The 25,238-nt window shown below is 41.9% G+C and overlaps 2 protein-coding genes across 3 annotated transcripts in view; one reads left to right on the top strand and one right to left on the bottom strand.

Annotated features, from left to right (window-relative positions):
* Nucleotides 1-445: 445 nt before the first annotated feature.
* Nucleotides 446-5,687, top strand: cd36 (CD36 molecule (CD36 blood group)). The gene is made up of 12 exons (XM_029462156.1): nt 446-576; nt 930-1,090; nt 1,223-1,367; nt 2,520-2,675; nt 2,755-2,846; nt 3,011-3,060; nt 3,187-3,256; nt 3,543-3,730; nt 3,858-3,976; nt 4,069-4,142; nt 4,893-4,947; nt 5,038-5,687. The coding sequence occupies exons 1-12, from the start codon at nt 454-456 to the stop codon at nt 5,206-5,208; spliced, it is 1,404 nt and encodes a 467-aa protein (XP_029318016.1). The 5' UTR covers nt 446-453; the 3' UTR covers nt 5,209-5,687.
* A 725-nt stretch (nt 5,688-6,412) lies between these two features.
* The window catches only part of sema3c (sema domain, immunoglobulin domain (Ig), short basic domain, secreted, (semaphorin) 3C), a 45,131-nt gene continuing 26,305 nt past the window's right edge, over nt 6,413-25,238 (bottom strand). For both annotated transcript variants that reach the window (XM_029462057.1, XM_029462056.1), the window contains 16 exons: nt 25,031-25,191; nt 24,281-24,343; nt 21,204-21,323; nt 19,256-19,346; nt 18,222-18,341; nt 17,460-17,602; nt 17,259-17,373; nt 16,637-16,706; nt 15,568-15,712; nt 14,941-15,163; nt 13,437-13,525; nt 12,790-12,831; nt 12,400-12,557; nt 11,250-11,317; nt 9,868-9,998; nt 6,413-8,354 (listed from right to left, as the gene is read on the bottom strand). In XM_029462057.1, coding sequence (XP_029317917.1) covers nt 7,932-8,354; nt 9,868-9,998; nt 11,250-11,317; nt 12,400-12,557; nt 12,790-12,831; nt 13,437-13,525; nt 14,941-15,163; nt 15,568-15,712; nt 16,637-16,706; nt 17,259-17,373; nt 17,460-17,602; nt 18,222-18,341; nt 19,256-19,346; nt 21,204-21,323; nt 24,281-24,343; nt 25,031-25,191 — 2,162 coding nt within the window. In that variant the 3' untranslated portion in view covers nt 6,413-7,931. The remainder of the gene's footprint in view (nt 8,355-9,867; nt 9,999-11,249; nt 11,318-12,399; nt 12,558-12,789; nt 12,832-13,436; nt 13,526-14,940; nt 15,164-15,567; nt 15,713-16,636; nt 16,707-17,258; nt 17,374-17,459; nt 17,603-18,221; nt 18,342-19,255; nt 19,347-21,203; nt 21,324-24,280; nt 24,344-25,030; nt 25,192-25,238) is intronic.

The raw sequence follows: 25,238 nt of genomic DNA, 5'->3' as shown, positions 1-25,238 counted from the left end.
CTCACTACTTCTACATGGTGTTAAAATATAACAACATGAATGAAACAAAACAGAAATGAGCTTTATTTAATGCACGACACTAGTGTGTATGCGCCATATCGTCTTTCAACCATTCTCCTCAGCCTATAGTTGTTATCACCCGTTCAGATAGTCCTTGCTATCTGGTGGGGGGGGAGGGGGGTGGTTCTCAGCTCAACCTTGAACCTTCCTTGTTATTATATAAGTCCCTGGGCACCTGCCAGAGGTGTCTGTACCTTTACCTGGCCTCGGCTGCTCTGTCAGCTCCTCCGATGGTACAGCCTGTCTGTGCCACTGCTGCTGCTGCTGCTGCCGGGACACAAACACAGGAGACGAGCTGCACATACTAGCACACGCCACAAACACAGAGACAGAAGAAGAACAGGCTGCCAGGCAGACAGACGTACGGACGTGCGGAGGGAAACACACTCCACCATGGGATGCTGTAACAGGAGGTGCGGGCTGATAGCCGGAGCTGTGTTTGGGGCGGTGGTAGCCATCCTGGGAGGTGCCCTCATCCCACTGGGGAAGAGCGTCATTGAGGAGACAGTGGAGAAGGTATGGTGCTCAGTTTTCCTGCGTTGGTGAATAGGGATTGACAATGTGAGTGTATGAATGTGTAAGCGGAGATCAAGGTGAATCAGAATAAAGGAGAGGGAGGAGAGGCGTGCGTTTTTCAAAGCTGCTTCAAATGGTAAACAAGAAGCTGTGCAGAAGTGTGCCTTGTTTTCATCCTTCAAAAGATCTGTGATTTTATTAGACACTGTGGAGAAACATTTAGCAGTTTAGACCCTTTTTCTTTTTTATAACAGATCATCCACCCATTTTATGTGTCAGAGTGGCAGCTGGCCTCGCTGGCAGTCTCGATGTGTGTTAAAAATAGACTGTGTGTGTGTGTCTTCGGGGTTTAGGAAGTCGTTATTGAGCCTGGAACGACAGCTTATGACAACTTTGTGAGTACAGGGGCAAAAGTGTACAGGCAGTTCTGGTTCTTTGACGTGCAAAACGCCCAGGAGGTTTTGCAGACTGGAGTGAGTCCAGTGGTGGTGGAGAAAGGACCTTACACATACAGGTAAGGTTGATTTACCTCTTATAGCAAAAGACTAAATTAGCCCTTCATCACATTTATCTGATATGTAATATCAAAGAATATCCACTCGTCTAACACAATTGAATGTCTAAGTAAGACCCTTACCCCCTTCAGGACAAGATATCTTCCCAAAGAGAACATCACATTCGACCCCAATCAAACTGTCTCCTTCATGCTGCCTATGGGTGCCATCTTTGAGCCATCCATGTCAGTGGGACCAGAGGAAGACAAAGTCACCTCCCTCAACTTAGCTGTGGCTGTAAGTGAGTGTCACCGCACTGCGCGGTGATTCCTGGCATGACTCAGCTCTACTGTTAATAGTTACGGTACCTTTGTTCCAAGACAAGCTGTGCCAAATCAAGCTGAGCCTCCCTGTGGTGCTTTGCTTTGGTCTGCAACCAACTCATTTGAGTTGTGGTTTCACAACCTTTTTGTGGCTTCCCATATTTTATTTATAGAGCTAAAAACTATACAGAATTTCACAGGAAAAGCAAGGATTAGAGAATAATTTGTACAATATAGACACTTACTACAGCAGAAATGTAGCAGTAGGATATGTTGTCGTAAGTCTAGGGATAGCTTACCAGCTAGACACGTTAGCTACAAAGTTCGCTACAATAGCTAATGCAGAAGGCTAATTTTTGTGTTTACTTTGACGATTCCAAGCATGTTTTTCATAAATAGGCAGCTAGCTTGGTTAGCCAGATATTTGCGATCGTGGATAGATGGTAACTCTCGGTTTGCAGAACTATCGCGAGATAGTTAAGGCAGCGAGTCACACAAGAGTTCTCGTAAATCTAGGGTTAGCCTACCATCTAGACACGTTAGCTACAAAGTTAGCTACAATAGCTAATGCAGCAGGCTAATGTTTGTGTTTACTTTGACGACTCCAATGGTCGTACAATAGAGGTGGCAACTCTAAAGTTAGCATGACCCACAGTCACAAAGCAACCAAGTTAAAATAAATGACTTAATCTGTTGTCTAAACACAAGCAAAAACTATTTCTAAATGAAAAGATAAAATTAGCAAAATTATGAATAATGAAACACAAAAACGTAAAAAGAGTAGGAATCTGAGCATGAGCAAGTAGGGGTACGTGACATTTGTTTATGGTACTAAAAAGTATACTTAAAGTAAGGTTTGATACCCAGCTCAATGTGACTGGTGGTGTTGGAAGACCTGAGGTGCAAAGAGGCTGCCTTGTTGGGACATCATTATTTTTACAATGGCAATCTTTGTTCACGGGTAAATTTATTTATCTTTAAACTTTGATCAGGCTTTCACAAGTATCACAGTCATAAAAGTGGATTATTTTACACAGTGGTGTGCACAACATTGTTATCTTTTATAATTCTAATTGACACCATCATTTTCCAGATATAAAGATTCTGTTTCTGATTTCATTTTTAGGGAGCTTATTCAAAAGTTCCAAAAGTGGTTCATATGGTGCTGGAGAAGCTGATAAAGGCCACCAACTCCTCCTTGTTCCAGAGCCGAACAGTCAACGAAATGCTCTGGGGTTACCACGACCCCTTGTTGAAAGGAACCATCGGCCTATTTTCACCTGTAAGTTAACCACTATCATAGCTTTACAAGATCTACCCAGTAACACCTGAGAAATAATATATATTTATTATTCCCCCAGTACAATGGTACATTCGATGGCAAATACAATGTGTTCAATGGAAAGGACGACATCTCAAAAGTGGGAATGATTAACAAGTGGCAAGGAAAGAGGTGAGTCTGATTATGAATAAAGTATTGGACATGTTGAGACTGGATTTGAGGCCTTGATCTTTTAATCAGCTTCTACAGTTTTGAAGTGAGAATCCAGATTTTTTTATTGTGATATTTTAGGCTGATAAATCAAATAGTCTGACAAATTGAATTTTGTTCAACAGGACGTTAAATTTCTGGAACGACACATATTGTGACATGATCAACGGCACAGGTGCGGCTTTGAAAAGAATTATAAGAAATACTTATTATTTCTGAACCGCTCTTCTAACGCACTCCTGCGGCTCTAAATGCAGACGAGTCACCTTTCTGACCTCATTTCTTCTCCCCTCTTTCTCAGATGCTTCTTCATTTCCTCCTTTTTTGGACAAGAAGAAGCCTCTGTATTTCTTCTCATCAGACATCTGCAGGTGATGAAGAGTTTAATTTTGTGGGAGCTATTTCATCTGAGCAGTCTGGCTGTGCTTTGCTGACATTCAGTGGGGCAGTAAGTGTCAACGATGGGAGATTTAACATCTTAATTTAAGAACTGTATCCATTTGGACTTTGCTCTCAGTAACCACTAGAGGTCAGAGCTTTCCAATACCAAAACCATAGTCATGAATTGAATTAAGTTTCACAGTGGAGCCAAACATTACTGGGCACAGGAGGTCAGTTTCAGGATGACTTTTAATCTCTGTGTTGATTTGTCTTCAGGTCTGTGTCAGCTAGCTATGAGCAGAGTTTGAATCTGAAAGGGATTGAAGTGTACCGCTACACCCTCCAGCCAAACACCATGGCCTCCCCTACTGTCAACCCAGACAACCATTGTTTCTGCAAAGACAAAGAGTCCACCAAGAATTGTACCTTGGCTGGAGTTCTGGACATCAGTGCCTGTAAAGACGGTCAGTTTGCATTCGTTTTGTTGAGCGCAACACAAGTTAAGGCAACAGAGGACTTTCTTCCACTGTTTTATCATTCTGCTCAGCAGCTTGGTATTTAAAATGGTCTGTTTATTCGCCATCTGAACAGACAATCCTATCTACATCTCTCTGGCCCACTTCCTCCATGGCAGTGAGTCCCTATATGATAGCGTGAAGGGCCTCAATCCCAGCAAGGAGCACCATGTCACCTACTTGGATGTGGAACCCGTAAGAGCTTTTATCTTTGGGATTTCTGGCTTTTTGGGGCAACAATTCTAATTAAATAATAACTCATTATACTTGTGGTATTTTTACACCAGACAACCGGATTCACCTTGAGGTTTGCCAAGAAAATTCAAGTGAATATGATGTACGGACCATCAAAGGTCATCACGTAAGTTCTGCTTCACTTTATCAAAGCAAAAGGTGCCTAGGAGGAGACGCTTATTCGCTTCCTTGACAAGAGGTAGATGCAAAGATTGAGACCACTCATGTTTGTATGGTGAAGCTATAGCCAGCAGCTTGTTAGCTTAGCATAAAGACAGAGCAGGAGGGGGGGGGGGGGACAGCTAACCTGGCTCTGTTCAGAGATAACATTTGCCAACCAACTCCTGTAAAGCTCACTAGTTTAAAATGCAGTTCGAGTGGCTCAGCCCCTGTGGAGATATCAATGTGTCAAGTCAAGAAAACCGTCTTGCCCGCACATTTTAGTGCTTAGGTTTCAAACAGTATCATGTGGCTTTCAGCTGTAGGTCGGTAATTTCAACATATCAACACAGGGAAACATACGCTGAACATTTGACCTAGGGAATTTGTTTTGCCGAAAACATAATGTCTCCTTAATGTGTCATATTAAGAGGATATTAGCTTGGGGAGCATAGGACCCTGGGAACATAGACTCGCTCCCACAGGGGTTATGTGTTGAACAATTATTTTTGCTTTGTACGGTCTGCTAAACTAGCCGCTACGCTAACTCGCGGCTGGCTGTGGCTGTCTCTCATTATCACTCAAGATAGATCACCTGCGGTATTTTTGTCAAAGAAAAGTTTGCACGTCATTTCTGTTACTGTCAAATAAAAGGCAAGAACTAAAGTTTGTGACATGATCATGCACTGAATACCAAGTAATGAACTCTTTCCTACAGGGTGTTTAAGAAAGTCAAGGATTACACCATATTCCCTGTCGTTTGGATGAATGAGGTAAGATAAGAGACGGAGCCCTGCAGTCATGAAGTGCAGAGTCTGTCTGCATGTTAATCAGTCACTGTCTCTTTCTCTGTCGTCATCCAGACGGCTACGTTGGATGACGAAACAGCAGACATGTTGAAGAAGGAGCTCATCTCCCGTATCGAGATGTTGGACACAATTCAGAAGGCGCTGCTGGGCACCGGTGTGGTCATCTTTGCCCTGTGTCTCATTTCCTACTGCATGGTGAGGAGGAAACAAAGCCTTATCGTGTGAATGAATCACGTAAAAGTGTCTTTTGTGTGTGAGTTGCAGAGCAAAGTACATTTAAGCTGCTACGGGACATCAAACCTTTTGATATAGACTTGCACTTTTTTGTAATTTCAGTGTTATTTGTAATGTCATACTTCCTTTGATACCAAGGGATATACTGTGATTTTGTAACGCTCAAGAGCTTTGCTAAGTATAATTTCAATTGCAACAAACACTGTAACATTAACTCAATCAGGGATCTTTCGAGGGAGGCGGAGACTCCTTTTAAGAGGAGATATGGGTTTGTTAAGACATCCTAGACAAGAAATGTACATGACTCTAATCTTGCACAAATGTTCGTCTCCTTTGCTGAACTAGTCTCTTCAAAATGAATAAAAGCTGAAAAGGATTTTCTCATTGGGTGTTCTATATTCCTTGTATTGGAGTTTTCTTACCCGGCAACACTCTATCAAAATTGGTCCACATCCCCCTCGGCCCAAAATACACCGGAGACTATCCCCGCCGCTGAGCCAAATCTCTGCATTGTGCACACTGAAGCAAAATGGCTTGGTTTCCTCTATACCTTGAGTGGCCCATAAATCAAACAGAGTAATACAAATGGTCTGGGGAATGATTACTGTGGTTTTGAATGGTACTTGGGTTTGTTTGGTGAGAAAGCAGTATTTCTGCCCAGCAGGAGGCCTCTCTTCGCTTTTATGGGTTCCAAATGATCCTCCGCAGCCCCCTGGGTGTCTTTTATTCTGCCGTTCGGTCCGTGGTGCAATTTGCAACCTCGATGTATCTTAGAAACTTGTGAGATCCGTGCAGAGTAAGCGTTTGAAAAACTGTAGGCTTCTGTGTAATATTAAACACATGCATTTCTTTGTGGGATGTTTTATCATTAACAGATGATCAATATCCCTCTCTCTCTCTAAACTGTCCTTACATTCGGACAGAGCCAGGGTAGCTGTCTTTATGCTAAGCTAAGCTAACCAGCCGTTGTTCATAGTTATGGTATAGACATGAGTGGTATCGATCTTCTCATCTACCTTTCAGCAAGTAAAGCAAATAAGAATATTTCCCCAAATCACATCGTGTGTGACTGTTCTGTTAAAGCAATAAAATAATAAGCTGTTATGCCCCACCGTGGACGGAGGGATGATATATCAGCCAGTAATAGTTCACATTTTGAGTTATACTAATAAAAAGCATGAATCTTTCTGTAATATTGAGATTCATCGGAACAGATTTATTCAGTCTATCATGACATTAATAAATAGAAATACATGTTTCATAACACTGAAATGACACTGAGTTGACAGCTTTATGAAACGTGGAGCAGAGGTCAGTTTAGAGGGAAGGTAGGACTAAAAAGTCTTTTCTCAAAATGAAAACAATACTGTATGTCTCTGCAATTTGCAGATACAGTCGTAGCTGGTGAAACATGTTGAAATTATATACACATTTTCACAAACATCTGCACAACATTAAATTAAAAGGACGAAACAAACAAAAAATATACTCTGTACACAAGCAACAAATAGTATCTATCTACATTAACTACCCTTCTGAAAAAAAGTCTATTCACATATGTCAATTACTATTGATGAAGTAAAAATGTCCACTTTGTTGTAGACAATGTGGAAAATGTGGATCCAAAGAAGGACATTGTCATGTTTCAGCATCTACCTTATGATGCTGTACAACTAAAAATGTGCGTACCTGCTAGTTACTCAAATGTAATCCAGGTTAAGATACCTCTACGTTACTGAGGAACTTCTCTAAACATGCTTCTGTGCTAGAAACAAGGTAAGTATGATACAATATGCAGCTGTAGTACAGTGAGGCAGATTCTCTTACATGTAAGTCTGAGTAATAGGAATAAATACAGGAGAGATCATGTAAAATCACACAGGATTACGTTATGCTACTCAGTATTTTTACTACTATTTCTAACATCAGCACTGGATGTTACAATTGACCTTTGACCCAATTTATTTTTCACTTCCAGCACTGTAATATAACTCTTTTTATTGGGGCTACTTGCCATCTGTTCTTTGTATTAACAAAGCTATTGTAGACAGTATGTGAGGCAGTCAACCCACAAATTGACTTTTTATTACCCTATGTGTTCCCACAAAGCAATTTCAGCCATTTCACTGAACAGAGACACCTTTGTTAGTTTAAAGTAAATATAGAAATGTGAGTAGAATCTAATAAAATACTAATAGTTTACTTGGAGAGGGCGTTCACTCTCAAGCATGCATCCGTCTCCCTTTTGTCCCTTTTCAATCTTCTCTATTTATCATGATTTCGAATTACCAATCCGTCCATAACAAATCCATTGTGAGCTAATATCCAGCCAGTCCAATTCCACCTCTAAAATCTAAACTATGATAAGATCATTGGCCATAGCTGCGCGTCAAGGTGTATTATCATAAGCAATATCAACTTAGTGGCACTCAAAACGGGGCCATTTCAGTCTGTTGTGACTGCGACAGCAAGAGATTTGCTGGTGGGTGCCTGTGCGTGTGTATTTGTGTATGTCACAGCCATCTGGTCACCGTACCTCATGCAAGAAAAAAAAAAAAAGATATTGCCCAAATAACAACTCCCCACACCCACCTCCTCTCGTATGACTGTACATCCACAGTGCAGCTCTGCAGTTTGAGATGAGAGTTGGAAAGTGAGGGTCTGGGTTTAGAAACAGGGGAAGGTGCACGCGTGAGTTTTTGCACCTTCCTGTGTCAGACCTCTGGGAGGTGATTGCGGCGGTTGCGGCTCTTCCTCCGGTCCAGCAGGGGCTTCAGTTTGGCCAGGTCCCCCCTGAGAGATCCAGGTGGCTGAGGCTGCTGCTGCTGCTTCTGCTGGAGGTTCTGCAGCTGCTTCCTCTCTTTGCAGTATTGTTGTACAGCCAGGCTCTCTGCTGGACTGAAGGCTGCCAATAAGATCTTGGGGTGCAGCGAGCTGGCCCAGGCCCACGGAGACTGCTGTTTGTCCGTCAGCACGCTCACCATGGCCTCGCTCAGCACTCGCAGGCGGATCTTGGCGACTGTGCGTTTGAAGCCGTTCTCGGTGGTCAGGCAGTTGTAGAGGCCCTGGTCGGACATCTGGACGGAGCGGATGAGGAGGCCGTGCTCCGTGGACAGGACACGGTCGCTCAGCTTCACCTGTTGGCACAGTTAGATCGTATCATAACCGCATGCACATGGTTTGTAGCAGAGAAGTGGATAAGATTCAAATCAGATATTCTCTGAGATTAAAATCCTAAATTTCAGAGAATTCTTTTTGAGGAATTTAGTATTTTGTCAAGGAACCACATGGCTTCCCTTTGCAAGAGAATATTCATGTTTTTTTTAATCGTAAAGTTACGTGGAATATTACGTAATAATGTGACTATAATGGTCCTAATATGCAAACGCAAGCCAATAAAAGAAACATGAATAAATACTAAATGCAGATTAAAGGGATCATTTTATTATTAACATTCTAATAATAATAAATATTATTATTAACATTCTAATAATAATAATAATAAATAATATTTATTATTAACATTCTAATAATAATAATAATAATATTAATAATATGTATTATTATTATTAACATTCTAATAATAATAATTAATAATAATTAATAATAATAATAATAATAATAATAATAATTATTAACATTCTAATAATAATAATACTGATAATAATAATAATAATAATAATAATAATTAATAATAATAATAATACTAATAATAATACTAATACTAATACTACTAATAATAATAATAATTATTATTATTATTATTAATAATAATAATAATAATATTATTATTATTATTATTAATAATAATTATTATAATAATTATGCTATGACTTTTGCCGTCGGACAGAGCTCTTTATCACCACAACCAAAACCTAAAATGAGGGAATATATTTTTGAAGAAATGTGCTCGTCCCTCCAGTATAATTACATTTAATATTGATCGGAAAAGCATTTTGTGGAAAAATTTGACGTGTGGTTGCTGCAGAAAATTTGCATTTGAAATACGTAGTTGAAATGGAAATGAAAGAGGAGGTGATGAAAGAAGAAGTGCCTTCATCATCATCAATTCAAAATAAGTGTTGCTGACACTCTGCAGCCTGGCTGATTGAAAGTATAAACTGTTGCATTTAGTGTGGAAAAGCCTCAATGATTACACACCATAAAACTAAAGCGATGTATTTTAAGGCCAACTTCTACTCTCATGAGGGAACGACTATAAAACGCCCATTACTCCGAGTACACCCCACAGAGGTTAGCGCTAAATCCATAAAAGATGTTTCAAGCAGACGCTCTCTTGTCCAGGTTTATTTAATCTTTTACAACCTTTCAAGGGGTTAAAGGGGTGTCAAATATTTGTAAAACGTTTCCCCGCTGAGAATCCGAGTCATTAGTCAAGCTCCATATCATGTTTGATCTCTATCAGCGCTCATTATGATGCTCCGTGTTCACCGTGTCATTCCTCAGGCGGTACAAGTCCTGATGAAGCGTGTGAGCTCATTTGATTGCTATGACATGTTTAATGTAATATTTAACTATGCGACCAACACACTGAAAGAACATTTAATGCGATACATCTCGGAGGGATTTTCATTGTGTCATATGTTAGATACGAGGTTGACCTTTGACCTCTCTAAATATCAAACTGACCTCCTTCCTCCGGTCATTGTCCCTGTGAATGAGCCAGCGAATAGAGGCTTGAGGAGACTTGGGAAGACACTCCAGGAAGGTGGTGTTGTTTTTCACGCCGTACTGAGTCATCTCCACTGCGTTTCTGTAAGCTAACACACACACACACACACACACACACACACACACACGTCACGTCAGACGTCAGTTGCTGACAGACACAAACCCCACAGATGGACTCAAATCTGTCTCAAGTCCCAATTATGAGAGGGAATTGTTGACACAAAGATTAGTCCGACACCTGCGGCACACAACCAATCCCCACCCAAACTCCTTCAGTTTCTACAGATAACCGTCAATGCATCGGAACGACTCTGTTTAGTCTTATTTAACGTGTCGTTTCTGTTGCAGCTAAATAGTTCATCACTCAGCTGGATGTTTGACAGGGTTGTGACTAATTAGTAGTAATGGCCATATGGTTGCTTCTCCAAGCTCGTTGTAATTTAGAGATGTAAACTGTTCACGGAAATGGGAGTCTCTTGGGAGCAAATCCCTTTCCTGCCATTAAGCGGCACCCTGCCAGCACTACTCGGTGAATACGGAGGGCTTTGTTTGTGTGAGGGATGATGTGCAGTACTCACAAACAAGCACAAATACCCCTGGAAAAGCACATGAACACATAGACATATGATCACCTTATACATCTGTTAGGGCTAACATGTTAGCAAATATCCTGCTCACATGGAGCTACATTAGCATTCTTTTGGAGTTGGGTTTCTGGCCACCTGATGAATAGAAGTTCATTATTTAGCATGTAATATTTACTCTCTGTTTTGGTTTCTGTTAGACAACTATATGCATTTATAGCCGCTAGCTGCTTTTCTACACCAGCTACTTGCTAATTGTGTCTGCTGTCTGGTGCTGGGCAGCTAGCTTACTATCTAAACAATTAGCTAAAAGAAGCTAAGCTCTGTAGATCTGAGGGGAAATGTAAAGTTGGGTGAAAACTGTGGGTTTGTCATCTTTCACATTACACTTAGGGATTTGATTCTTTGTCAGCGTCTAAGGCAATTATCTTATCAGTGTTGGATTACGATAACATTATGCACACACAAGCTAGAGCTGCAACTCTGAAACCCTTGGATTCTCTTTATCACTGCACTAAGATTTATTATGAAGATAAATATAACACTTATCATTGCGGATTGTATGCTACGATTGGGGGGGGGCTCTCTCTCGGGCATGATGGACACTGGGTTTTATTTATTTATAAGGCACTTTCTGTGTTTTTACCCCCTGACATTGCTTCATTGTTGTCTTTTAAAGTGCAGGTACTGGCTATTGTTTTTACTCAGCTATGTATTTCCAAGTGAAAAAAAGATCTTTATTTCAGCTTAAATTACCTTTTAGATTGAATCCTCTGCATTGAGTGAGTGGATTTCCATGCATAATGTCCTGCCTTCTGCTTCTCCTGAAGAAAAAGAGAATAGCAAAGAGTATAAATACACTAAAGCTTAACACAGAAAAACACAATACAATACAAAACCTTCCTCCTCATATTAAAACTGTGGAAACAGCCGTCAGTGCCAAAACAATATGAGGAAAATCTGACTAATTCCACTCAGTGGTGCAAACTCATAAATAATAGCTTGAGGAAAAGAGCATGTAAACAGCTGACACATTTTCCGGAGGAAAACAGCGGCTGCGCTTTTGTTCTGCGACCAAACTAAACTTGATCATTGTCCGACTGGAATGTCAAGAGACATGCAGCCGGTCCTTTAAGAGACCAGAGACTCAATGCTTTAGAGGCAAGGTGTCACCTCCTTGTCTGTGTTATGTCTAGACCAGGGGTGTCAAACATGCTGTCCGCGCAAAGTGTAAAAATGTGTTGTTTTGATCATAAAGTAAAGTACTGTTCCTAAATTTCCCTCGGGATCTATCTATCCATCTATCCAGATACCTGTGACAAAATGTTTTGTGCCTTTGTAGATACACTATGATCTGTAAGTTGTAACGCACATGTGTAAATGATAAACGAACACTATTGTTGAAATTGCACCTTCTTTCTTTTTGACACCCCTGGTCTAGACGGACGGACGGAAGGAAACAACAAATGCTGAATTAGTTAGTAGGATTCCAGTCATGTGATCTTTTGGCCCTCACAAGTTGTGAGCAGCTCTTTTGTGTTCTTGTTTGACATATTTTTGTACCTCATCTGTTTCATACATTTAATGTGGCTGGGCGTGCTACATTGATATTGGTCATATTGGTTGGAAGCCCAAAACACACTTGATTGTCATGGCAAATTGGGAAAATACAGTTTACTATTCAAAAATCTGCACTACGCTAATATTTGTTTAAGTTTTGAAAAGCTGCCTCCATCAATCAACACCTGTCAGCACTTATTAACACCGAAAAAATGTGGTTTGCGGCTTAAAAGCATTAGTTTCTTCCTTGGTGGACACTTAATATTTCTTTGCATGAAATGTTAAGATACTGGATACTGGCACCAAACCGCAGTTTTGAACCCTGGAGCCGTAAACCTTTGTGCACCTTTTGCTGGTGGGATAGAAGCGCGAGCAGCTGAGTCCATCCCAGGCGCAGTAGGGGTCTCTGGCGAGGCAGCAGTCAGCGCAGGCCGAGCCGTAAGCGTGACAACGATGCAGGGAGACCTGCGAAACCCCAAACTCCGAGCTGACGTACAGCTGTTGCTGTAAAGTAAACAGTTCAAATGTCAGCCGCCCTGTTTGTCTTAATAAGTGGCCGTCTGACAGGAAAATGAGGCAGAGCGCCGAAACAATTATGGCTTATTATTTCCTTGCCTTTGGGAGGCTTATTATGCACAGGAGAGTTGTTTTCCGTGCATTACATAGTAGCCACAGACTATGAATAACATATTAAAACAATAAAACTGCAGTTAATATGCGAGGTAAGCATACTTACTTTTTTCGAGGAGATTCTCAAGTTTGTAACAGGAGCTTGATTCTGAAAAATAGCACACACACACACACACACACACACACACACACACACACACACACACACACACACACACACACACACACACAAGAGCCAAGTTCAGAGATTTTAGACATTGTTGAGATTTATTTCAATCACAATGTAAAGAAGAATAGTTGGGAACATGTTGGGGAAATATGCAGAGAAGACTTTTCTTAGCAGAGACGGTAGCCGTCTAGAATCAGCTTCTCGCCAGATGCAACTCTCCAAAAGAAATGTATTCCATCTTAAGAGAATAAATCTCCTTCGATTGAAAGGCAGCCATAGTCCAGGTGTAGTGCAGGATGAAAGCAGCCGAGGCCTTTATGTCTGAACTCGGGTTGATCACAATTTAAGTGATTTGAGCTAAGATAAAACAGCATGTGCGAAGGTTCACCCGGGGCAACGACCAGACTCTTGCAGTATGTTAGCATGTTTCTCATCACTCTCCACTGCACTGCACTGCGGAACATCCATCTCCAGCCTGCCAGCCTGCCTCTGTCTGTCTGCCCTTGGCCTTTGATTTTGGGGAAAGAAAAAGGGATGAAAGTAAGAACATAATGAAAGAAAGGGGAGAAAAACAGACGGCTGACCTTAAAGACTTCCAGCTCCTCCAGGATCAGATCTTCATGCAGGGATTGATTGCTTGGTAGCACAATCACCTTCTGTACTGTACCTTTGTCTGGTGGCAGAGAGCAGAAATGTCATGTGCGTCAAACAACCGTGTGAAACAGATATGCCCACTCACACTCAAAACGACAATGCCCTGAAACAGTGAAACTACAATGCAACGCTTGTGAGTCTGTTTTCCTTTGCCCATGTTTGCTTTTGAATTAGGCATGATAGCCACGGACAGTTTTCATAGCAAAAAAACAACCGTGGCAAGGGTGGGAATGGAAGCTCTTAAGCCCGCACAAGGGAGGACAAAGGCCACGAAAAGGGCAAAATGCAATGCAACCATCATCAATAAGGCTGTTTTGTCCTGGGAGTTGGAGCAGCCGAGTAGGGAGAAGGAGTTACAGTAACAGCTCCTGGAAAGGCGTGATAAGAGTGACTCCCTCATCCTTAAAACAAAGCAGCATTTCCAGCTCAGATACGGGTTAGGCAGCACTGGCTTTTCTTCAAGAATCCATGCAGGAGAAACAGCCTGATAAACACAAGCAGCTGCGAGAGAGAGTCCCAGAGCTGCTTGCTGAATGCAAACATGTGCACGAGTTGACATGCACAAGAATGAACGCATGCATGATTTTTACACACACAAACAAACATATCATACTGTTTAACCACCATGTTGTGAGTGCAGGAACAAGAGATTAAAAATTCTAGACTTGTGCTCTCTGGAACATTCATCATACATTCGTCTAAAATGTTTCTGCCTGCGAGGTGAGATAATACACTTTTATGTGTTTCAGGTAGTTTACAAAAACAAGTGACAACATCAAGGTGGATTAAAACAAACTCTACCCAGCCTGCAGGTTCTCACGACAACACAAGTAAAGCACGGGAGGTTAAAGTCCTCCCCTTATGGACTGTTTGTGCCATAATTTGTAATAAATGCTGTATCATCTGTGTTTTCAAATTTTCCACCACACACACATTGCACTCTCCTCTGTTATTAGATTACAAGCTGTGACAGTTGGACTCCACTCAACAGTCATTTACTTATGAAACACCTCACTGGTGTTATTGCTACTTCCCGTTTAACTGTAAATATGTTTGCTTCTAACCGTCTGGTTACAGTTCAGTGGTGATTGTGACTGCTCCATAAAACGCTCATTAGAGCTGGACTAATACATCAGCCAAGCTCGCATGAGCTCATGACAGATGCATCTGCACCGGCGTATATCAGCTGATAAGTAACCAGATACAGCAGTAGAAAAACTTCAAAGATATAAGACGAATGTCCTGCTCAGTACATATTTCTTTTCACAATTATTTTCAATCATTTGAAGATATACTAATCAAAAATGTTTGTTTATGGATCAGTATCAGCCTCAAAAATTCAGTATCGATCAGGTTCTGACGTTTGTGTCGCCGGCACGAAGGTATAAAAGAAAACACTTTGCTAGAATCTGCAGAACCTGTCTACATTCTTACCTGTTCCCAGGAAGAGCACTTGGTAGTTGCCGTCAGAAGCCATGACCTGGTCCACTGCCACTGATGTGTATTTGTAGTCAGCGTTGGTCCGAACGACCAGAGGTCTTTTACCAACTGGGTAGATGGGGTTGAACATGACTGGATGGTTTCGTACGAAGGTCACCACGTCGTCTGGGAACTCCTTTGTTGTATGGATGTCCGGTGTGAAGGCTCCACCAGGACACTTGAGAAACAAAAGGCCGTGAGAGTCTTGTGTTGCAAACAACGTCATTGTCATCATTGACAAAGTCCATGTATTACTTTTATATTGGATAGTTTAGACATGGCATAGGCCTCGGAATGCGTTGGAAACATGGAGTCCCACAAGGGTCCATATCGGGGCCATTGTTTATTGTTCTGTTTGTGAAGTTCATCTTATTATGAAATTAATGAGTTATTCTAATAGTTGAGTGATTTGAATATTTTTAAAGACAGTGGCTGGTTATACAAGATTTGAATTCTCCCTGCTGCTTTTCTGCCTTGAAATGTGTGCGGTTAACATTAATACTTTACGTGAATTTTTGTTTTAGCATCATGCCCTGAAATGACCAATGAATGAATCAATGAATGGCCGAGAAATTAACTTACAGTTCCGGGCCTCGGGTAAGGGATGCGCCCCTGGAAGGCCACCCACTGAAAGTTGGGCCCATCTCTGTGAGCGAAGGGCCCGTTGAAGACGGTGAGGATGTCGGCCATGTTGTACACACACACTGCAGAGCCTTTAAACACGGAGCTGAGGAAATGAGATGCATACTTTGAATGAAACACAACAGTGGGAACTTACTTCACTCACATCCTCGAGACCCACCCAGCTAAAACATTCTGCAGTTGTTTATTAAGATCTCCGTTCCTAAGGATGTGCGAGGTATGCAGTCTGGGTGGAACCAAGGCCACTCTCCAGAGGGGACAGCTTACCTAGTTCCTTTTCATTTATCTGATGTGGTTTGCCTAAGTCATTTAAAACCACACTGCTTTACACATAAAAGAGTCTTTGTTGAAAAGGGGAGCAGAAGCACATTGTGTAAAGTGGGGACGGAGGAAGAATCACAGTGTGGAGAAAGGAATAACATTGAGGTAAGAGACCTGAAGGACCTCACTGTTTGGCTTGGCTGTGCTATTTGAGCCAGGATACTCTACTGTAACCTTTCTGTGATCCTGGGGGTAACAAGTGGATCGAGGGTGTGTCGCAGTGTCACACTAGGTTAACCAGACGAGCTCAATTAGAGATCAGAACACATGGATCAAGTGACCATTCCTTTAAACCCCAAAATGTGCCATTCAACCCTGCTGACTGTGACTTTTGGCTGAATAAGAGATGTTTAATCTGTTTATTCAGTGTGGTTTACTTCATTTACCACAGATGTTTAGTCAGTAAACCTTTCTTTCCTTAATCTCTTATGGCGAGGATCATGAAAGTAGAAGAAATTCTAAGATGCGCTCAAATGTACTTTCACTGAAGAGAGTTACAAGGGACTTGTATGGAAAAGGATTTACTTCTTAGATATAATTAATTTCCCCTTTATTATTTTGCATCATATCGTCGCTGTCAAAAAATAAACCATGTATACATTCCCTCCTGCTGATATCCAGTCAGTGATTAACATAACTACTGAGGCCTGCAGGAATGTTACCGTTGGCTCATCGCCGCTAGCCTTACCTTGTGGACGTGAAGACTCCAAACACCAACAGGCCCTTGGGCTGATCGGTTTCCAGCAAAAACACGTTTTCTGTAAGAGAAAACACATATGTGCACACATAGACAAACCTTGTAATACCTTCAACAAATTCCCCATATCCCACTTCACCTCATCCTGAAGGTGAGATTGCCAAAAAAAGTGAAGAATGCATAAATTAATAAGTGCACATGTTGACAGATTGATTGTTCTAATGAACTGAATGAAAACCAGATTTAAAATGATGCGAGCTGTGTTTGCCGTTTTCAATGCGGAGACTCAGGGAGGACTGGAATAATATGCTCATAAATGAATACAAGGTAACCAAAAAACAACAGAGCAATTGTTATGAAAGTTGATAAAGGGCTTTAGCTCTAATCCAGACCAAACAAAGGAAATACCACTGATTGTTTATGGAGAAGGAAATCACTGGAAACCGCGGAACAAAAAAATAGCGAGCTTTTGGGAGTTATCATGGCCTTGTATTTTATAAAATACACAGTTTGTTTTAAAATTATTTCATGGATCATGAAAACAAAATGGAGCTTGGAAGTCACGCAACAAAAACATGCCACAATAGTCTTCCTGTTCCTTCATTTTACTCACCTAGTTCGTCAAAGTGAGTTTCGGTGCCGTCTTCCTCCAGAACTGAGCACACCATCCGGGCCTTAAGGAAGGTGGTCCATTTGTTCACCAGGCTCCGCTGTCCTCCGATGTCACTCTGCAGACAAAAGCAGCACATAGCAACTCGAAAAACACAAAACATACACTATTGATTTTTTTTTTATGCGCAGAAAAGGAACTCACTGGACACACTCGGGCCACCATGGTGTGGATATTTTTTGTATTTCCACTGTTATCTGTCAGCCTCTCGCGGAAGAAAAAGTACAATTTGGCATCGTTGGGGTCTGATCCATCTGGTACCAGGTGGGCGTCAATGAAGATTGGTTCTGAATGAAAAGAATACATGGAGACTTTATCAATCAATAAATAAACGAAGAAAAGAAAACCCGTATCAATTGGGTAAATTAATCCCACAGAAGCCCTGAGAGGCAAATGAGAATTTATTTTTGGTGATCCATTTTCTATGTCTGAGTTTATGACTTAAACAGGAGAAAGGTTCTGAAACAAGGTTTTGGCAGGTGCATCTTTTCATGTTTCAATAAGCCGTTTCGGCCACAAGAGGCTGAAGTGCACCACATGTTACAAATAGCACTAAAAGCATTCATGTTTTCTTCCAGGTGAGTCTTTACACTCTTAGCACAGGGTACTTTTATTGTGTGCATAGGAAGTTATATAAAAGTAAAGTATTTTAGAACACGGTGCAGAGGTGCACTTCAGTCTCTTGAGACCAAAATGAATATTTCAACAACAGACTCTTGATCCCAACATATTAGGATTCACCTGCCAAAAGGAACCTTCTTTTCCCACCTGTTTCTAACCCATAAACACGTAAGAGAAGACTAATTAGATCAGACTTAGAAAATGGATCTTTCTCACTTGCCTCTCAATGCTTCTGTACAATCAATATACACATTCAAAGTCTTTGGAGAAAGATTGTGTGCTCACCACTAAGCCACTTAGAGTTGTGCTGGTCTGTCCGCACTGCATTTCTCTTGGTCAGGCTCCTGAAGATGGCAGCATCTGTCCCCATGAAGTCGATGTACATGCCTGAGAACAGCTCCTGGTCTGAAGGAAACACACAACAAATCAACAATGTGCTCACATACTTTGTAGATCCAAAAAAAGCAACAGCTGATGTCAGCGATGTTGTATTTGGTGACTGATAAATAATGTTCTATGAATTCGTTTACAGTCTATGTGTGTTCTGCTTCTAATGCGCCACTTCATGCTCTTTATCATTCCTTTACTCTCACTTCATCATCCATCAGTTCCAGGCCATGTGTTTTGGAGAATGTGGAGCAATTTAGGGGAGGATTAGGGTTATGTGGCCAGCATTCAATCTAGCTTGCTGAAGAGCGATTGTTGACAGCACTCAGACAGCCACAGAGGGTCTAAAACATGAGGATGCAGAGATGAAGCGCAGATTTTATCGAGCCCACACACTGCTTCTGAATCCCTGAGGCTTGGAGAGCCACATCACTGCTTCCGCAGCCTTTTCTCTGACCTCATTTGGCAGAGCACCTTCCTTTCCACCCCACCACTTAAGGTTATTCCACCCTTCCCTCGGGCTCCCTTCCGGGCATCTCTGAAGGCGCTCACTAGCTGGCAAAGCTGCTGCTGACATGGCCATACTCAGGTGTCAGAAAGTAGAGCTGAGGGTGCAATGTGTCGCCTTAGGCCATGTCAACAGCAACCTAACACTCCTCGACCAATCAGAGCTCAAAGGAAAGAGAGGGTGCGGCCTGACCTGAAGGAGGTACTGCTCCAGCCTCTGGTGGTCTGTGGTTGATGTGTGTTTAAGTCGAGCTGATATTTGAATTCTCTTTACTTTTTGTGCAAAGACATTTAAATATAACGATATGCTCAGAACCAAAATCCCCCCACGGAGATTTCAACCGAAAGGGGCTCTGTTCCTGTAGATAAACAAACTCTTTTCTTCTTGGCAAATACAACTTAGTCATGATGGTGGAGGCACCTACTGAGCATGACGGAGACCGTATTCACTTGAGGGTTGAAGGAGCACCTCCCTTTTCCAGATTCGGTCTTCGAGTCGATGTGAAATACTTGTTCCTGTGACAGAGAGAAGAGGAAGTCAGGGACTGTGGAGACAGTTTTATAGGCTAAGTTGTGTCCTCTACTACAATAAAACTGCATCTGCATGTATGAGCGTACCAAATGTCCCACCAGGTAGCCCTGCTCACGTTTCCCTCCCCTTTGGTTTAAGGCACAGAATCGGTCCTGGCTGGGTTCCCCCCCCCCCCGTGTAGCAGACTGAACGCTCCAAACGCCTTTTACAGTAACCTGGGTAAATTAATTATAGAGCTTCCTGTTCCATTGTATTTAGGTCTGGCCCATGGTGGTGGTGCTTCTATGAATGGGGATACTATGTCGGCAGAGGGGCATTTTTCCAGGAAAATGCGTTTGTACGCCAAGAAGTTCTCGAGGTGGACTGACTCCATCTGTTAGGTTCTGTCATTAATCTGCAAAAGGTATCTCACATTTATATCCTACTTAATAGTCATCTGATGTCACAATGAACCATTAAAGCCCCCGTCCACTCAGAAATGTATGTTTTGGAAAGTAAGACACCTTGACACACGCAAATAAAAAGCTTGTCTGTTACAACACACTTAATAGTCCGGGGCATGTTCTCGGGGCAAAGGTCCACACTGTGTGAGCTCGCAAACAACCTCCCACTACAGCAGCTTGTTACACTTAGCAGATCCCTTCTCTTGACATGTTTGAGCTCAGAAGTTGAAAACAGAGCAGTCTGCCTTTCAAACAAAACCCCCGAATGACAAAAGGCACCGCAGTGCGTAAAGAGCCTGGTCGGGGGCTCACTCGCTCTGCTTATTAGTGTTTGGCACCAGTCGTCAGTCTGTGGCTAGCACTTTTCTCCTGCAGGGCTTTCCTGCTCTCACTTCCAGAGCTGTGTGGCCGGACATGAGAGCAGAGCGCCTAGAAATCAGCCCTCCATCCCTGACACCAGAGCTCCATGTTCTCCCTCTTATCCTCGCCATCTCTTCTGTTGTGGCATCGAACGGAGTACAAAGAAAACTTTGTTCTTATAGATTTATGGAGTATTTCTTATCATGCAGTGGCTAAATTCATAGTTGACCAGTAAAAGAATACGCTAACAATCGCTATCTGATGCCGGCATGAATTTAATTTCAGGGAAAGATAAACTGTTTATATTATTATGTTTTATACAAAGATTATATCGCAATTTCCTATGAGCTGGTTGTCATCCACTTTCCAGTATTATATTACTCCTTCCAGAGGTTTTGTAAAGACATTCTATTTTATTTTATTGCAGTTATTAATCAATTGTTTTGAACCATCTGTTATGATTACTTATACTCTCACAGAAAATGATGTTTGTTTACTTGCTCTGGGTGGCAGTATTCCCACTACTTTGATTGTATAACCATAGGGGTGACAATAACAGTCAACTCTGTTCTGAGTAACAAAGAGGAGAACTACTTTCTCAACTGAGTAATGCGCACATTTAAGATCATGTAATTAGGTTTATTTCTGTAATAACATTGGGGAACCACTGCTTGTTCTTGTTTAACTCATTATTTTTAGCTTTAAAAAATGTCCCATTTTTGGGTTAGGGTTAGGGTTAAACTGAACCCTAACCCTAACCCTTTAACTGAAAATATTTACTATTTCGGATTAGAGGTACCAGATGTTCCTATTTTTGCTCTTTTGAGATCATGTTAGTGGTGTTGTATCATTCAGCAGCCTGCAGTGTATCCTAAAGTATTTTAATAGACAACTAGAATGAATAATCTACAGAACACATTTGCAGTTTTTGGTCTTCTCACAGTAACGGTTGCAATGCAGGCCAATGTCCCCAAAACATGGTTTATACCGTCAAGAATTTGTATATTTAGTGAAATGAATTTGTCATCGTGTTCCCACCTCTGGTCTGCGGCCCCGATTGATGTACACACAGACGGGACTGTACGCTCCGCTGCCACACATGAACAGATGGGTTCTGTTATAAGGCTGCACCACCCGGATGAAGTTCCCACAGCCGTGCTGGAAAGTACAGATAAACAAAAAGAGACATGTAAAAAGTTCAATAGGTGAGAAACAACAATAAAAAGGTCACTCAGAAATGTTAAAGCTATAAATAATTGTTATGAGTTTATAACATGATTGTTCCTGCACAACACTTTAAAGAGACAATATGCAGCTTTTGGGAAGAAAAAAAAAACCGAGCTCATAACCTATGTACCATGCCAACATGTAATACCCTAATTGAATATTCTGCTGCAGTCTTAATTACTCTGGTATGACCAGTAGTGTAATGTAATGTAATGTAATGTAATGGCCGTTCTTGCAATAATTCTTCATTGCCGTTATCTCGAGATTACAAATTCATTATTTGGTTATCTTGAGATAACAAAGCTATTTTTCTCAGGATAATGGGTTAATCATAGCCTTGTCCCTAAAAAACGAGGACTGTTGAAGTGGTTTACAGTCTGATGCGTCGATCAATAATGAGTACTCCTTGATCACTGTAAAAATGAATTACTTTCTCTTTTCTTAATCTCATGCTATGTTCAATGCACTGAGACATCACTGAGGATAAAGTCTATTTCCTGGTACACAGCCAAGGTGAATACCAACTCCAGAACTTGTTTATCTCTCCTGAAGTATCCAATTCCAGATGAGTATTTCAAACGTATCTCACTTCCTATGACCGTTACACAATCACATGCTGCACAATCAAACAATCCCACAGCTCACTGGTCTGGTATTAAGGCCAGTGAAAAAAGAGTGTCAGTGATATATGTGATATATCTAGGTAAGGCAATTTACTGATCTACCTCCATCTCGGATGTCACTTCCCAAACCCAAACGGTAGTGTGGCTAATGGAGAAAGGAAGCGAGAGAGAAGAAAGAAGTGGGGAGGAGAGGAAGACGTATCCAGGGAGCCGTCAGGAACTTGGCCATGGCTGCAGGAATGGCAGCTGCTGCAGCTCGCGGTCGGTGCACAGCTCCACTGGGAGCTTTCGAGGAAAAACTGAATTTTCCCCATCACACACCCATCTCTGTTATTTATCTTCCTATCTCTGTCTGAATTGCTTTCTCTTCACTTTCATTTCTCCTATCATCTCATTACACCCTCTTTCAACTCTCACACACCCACTGGGTTCGGGGCCTGCACCCAAATCTGAAGTCGAGTCTCACAGAGCAACATATATGTGTAGCCGCATCCCGTTTTATTTTCCTCTCACGTTTCCTATTCATACGCACGCAGGCTTCGTGGTCGTGCCAGATAAACAGCATCCAGCCTTACAGCCTCAAATTCAAGTGCTGATCACATTGAGTTTAAAGTGGAGTCTTTTGAGGTAGCAGCAAAAACTTGGTTGGTCTATATTTCTCCTTCTGCGCAACCCTCCGGCACAAACAATGTGTGGTCGCTCTCTGGAGCCCCTCTTCACCACAGATTCTATCGGGGGAAGAGGAACTTAATATATACAGATGTGTAGGATAATCATAACAGAGAGATGGGGGTTCTGGTTCAAATGAAGAAAGCCATGAGAAAGAAGAGCAGCATTATCGAAGAGAGAAAATGAAACATACTGCGGTAGAGAAGAAACCGAGTTGGAAAAAGTGACCAAGCAAAGTGGAAAAAATAGTAAGACCGAAAGAGAACATTTTGGAGGAGAAGCTGGCAGAGTTGTGAGTAGAAGAGAGATGACAGAAGGAAGACGGTGGCCGCTGAGTGGCTCCACACAGCGGGCGGGTTGTGAGCAGCACAAATCACTCAGTGACTGGAAACAGCTTCTTCTCTATTTCTGCAACAGCACGTTTTACAAAAGCCGAGCTCCATTACCCCAGCTGCTGTCAGGGGAAGAGATGGTGGAGAACGTAGGACAAACAGGCAGCGCTGGTCTTAGTGTGATGCATTTTATGGTTTATCTGTTCATTTAAAAATTAGGGTTTCAATTTATGTTGCTAAAAAGTTGCTTGGGAGGTTGGGAGACACTGCAGTGTCTACAGGCAACTCCAGAACAACCCAATTAGAGGAAAACAGAGGCGGAGGAGGAATCAGTCGTCTGAGTCCTACTGCTAGGCCTTCATTAAATCTTGTTGCAGCTAACAAGAGCTGTTCAGAATCAGGCCGGGTTATGAAATATCGGAGTCAATGAGCTGCGTCCCATTTGCAGGCTTTGATTCTGGTTTATTTTTCTACAGTGCTCCGTGGCCCTCGATCCTCCCACGCCTCTCCCTCGTTCCTGACTAACCGCGCCGATGCCAGGAGGACTCCGGGCCAGTGGGTGACCCCGCAGACATCTGCTGCCTGCTAACACATGTGGTTGGACCTGATACAAGCTCACAGATGGGAGAGGGAATTCCCAGGTGGCGGCACGCACGGTTCCGCAGTAGACCCGCTTGGAGGAACGGATCTGGGAACAGCAGGCAAAACCTTTCGTCTCGATCGCGACCATCATGGCAGAAGAGCATGAGGGCTGGTCAGACATACTGGTGTTGTAACCTGATGATTTCTATGTAATTCATTATGTTAGCTAACATTAACAACTTCAGTAACAGCTACTATGTATAGGGTCCAGGATATACCGCATACGCCATCACCGGTGTGCTGCAGCTGGATATTCCCGGCACAAACAGGGTTTTACAATTGGGATGATAGCATTCTTTAAGCTAGGTGATGATTTAGATAGATGTTACAAACACAATAATGGAGTTATTTTATGTATACAAAATGCTAGGGGGATTTTGATGCATTGCATAAACTATTTTATTGCAATGAATTCATGAATAACGTGGTATTTGTTCTTCCAAACGTTACATAGTCTTGTTTTAAAGAGAACATTAAAGTGTGACGAAACAGAAGTAACACAACACAAGCCTTTCACACAGACTTGTGAGGGGAAGAAATAACTAACAGCTCACTTAAACAGCAGCTTCCCTCATTTGTTATTTATTGGTTGAACTGGGTTTGAACTAAATTGGGTTCTTACCGTAGGATCCTTTCCTGCCATTTGGCATTCCTCTATCTTGCTTATAGACGCAGGCCAAAACACCTGGTGGGAAAAACAGCACAACATTTGAAAGTGTGGAAGTGAGCCCTGGACACCAGTAACAGATTGAGAGAGACATGAATGTGCCCACATTAAGGTTTGATCAGATCATGTATACACAGAAAGAAATCACAGGGAAAATGTGTGGAAATTGAACAAAGCAAATGTTGAAACAATTTCAGTTTCAATAGTAGTTTCTATATCAGTGAGCCAGCTACCGTCTGTGGAAAATGTGTGAGTTTTCAGACCCGGGAGAGAGGTGCTCGAAGGTCTCGCTCGATGAATACATCAAGCAATTTACTTGGAAAAAATGGATGCGGTGTAGCTCTCCCTGGGGGAACCTAAATGCTTTGCCATCTGTTTATGCACTTCATGCCTGTCAATTACACTAACGATAACTCCTTCACTGCATACAGAATCAGTTATCAGACAGCTCGAGCATTTTTATGCCTCGTTTGAATAACCCTAAATTACTCTGATCGTGGCAAATGTATGGTCATTTGCATATCATTGCACATATTAGAATAATACCAGTGCAGCAGTCTCATGATGTGCCTCACATGCTGTTTTCATTTAACAAACATTTCCTTTTCTCAATTGTCGTGACGAGAGGAAAGAGAAGCCGGATGCCAGTATTGCATTACAACAACATGTAACAATCACAGACTCTAATAACAAGCATGTGCTGACCTTAAGTGTGCCATGCGTGATGTTGTTAATGTCCATGGAGAGGACATTGTCTTTGCTGCCCACATACATCCTGTCCTGGTCCTCATCCATCTGCAGGATCCTGTAGTCCATGGGCTTTTCTGATATACTGTAGTGTTCAAAGGACTGGGAGGCCTGCAGGTCTGAGAGACACACAGGGGGGGGGGGAAAAGCCATGTTTCCACAATGA

Source organism: Cottoperca gobio, chromosome 23 (assembly GCF_900634415.1).
Source record: "Cottoperca gobio chromosome 23, fCotGob3.1, whole genome shotgun sequence".
NCBI lineage: Eukaryota > Metazoa > Chordata > Actinopteri > Perciformes > Bovichtidae > Cottoperca > Cottoperca gobio.
Note: the sequence above shows the minus strand (reverse complement) of the source record. Positions and strands in the feature narration are given on the sequence as shown.

Excerpts from the sequence above, each read along its gene's own strand:
- cd36 (XM_029462156.1), top strand. The coding sequence starts at position 454 with ATGGGATGCTGTAACAGGAGGTGCGGGCTGATAGCCGGAGCTGTGTTT. Across the intron at positions 1,091-1,222 it reads AAAGGACCTTACACATACAG|GACAAGATATCTTCCCAAAG; the intron begins GTAAGGTTGATT and ends TACCCCCTTCAG. Across the intron at positions 3,731-3,857 it reads CATCAGTGCCTGTAAAGACG|ACAATCCTATCTACATCTCT; the intron begins GTCAGTTTGCAT and ends CCATCTGAACAG.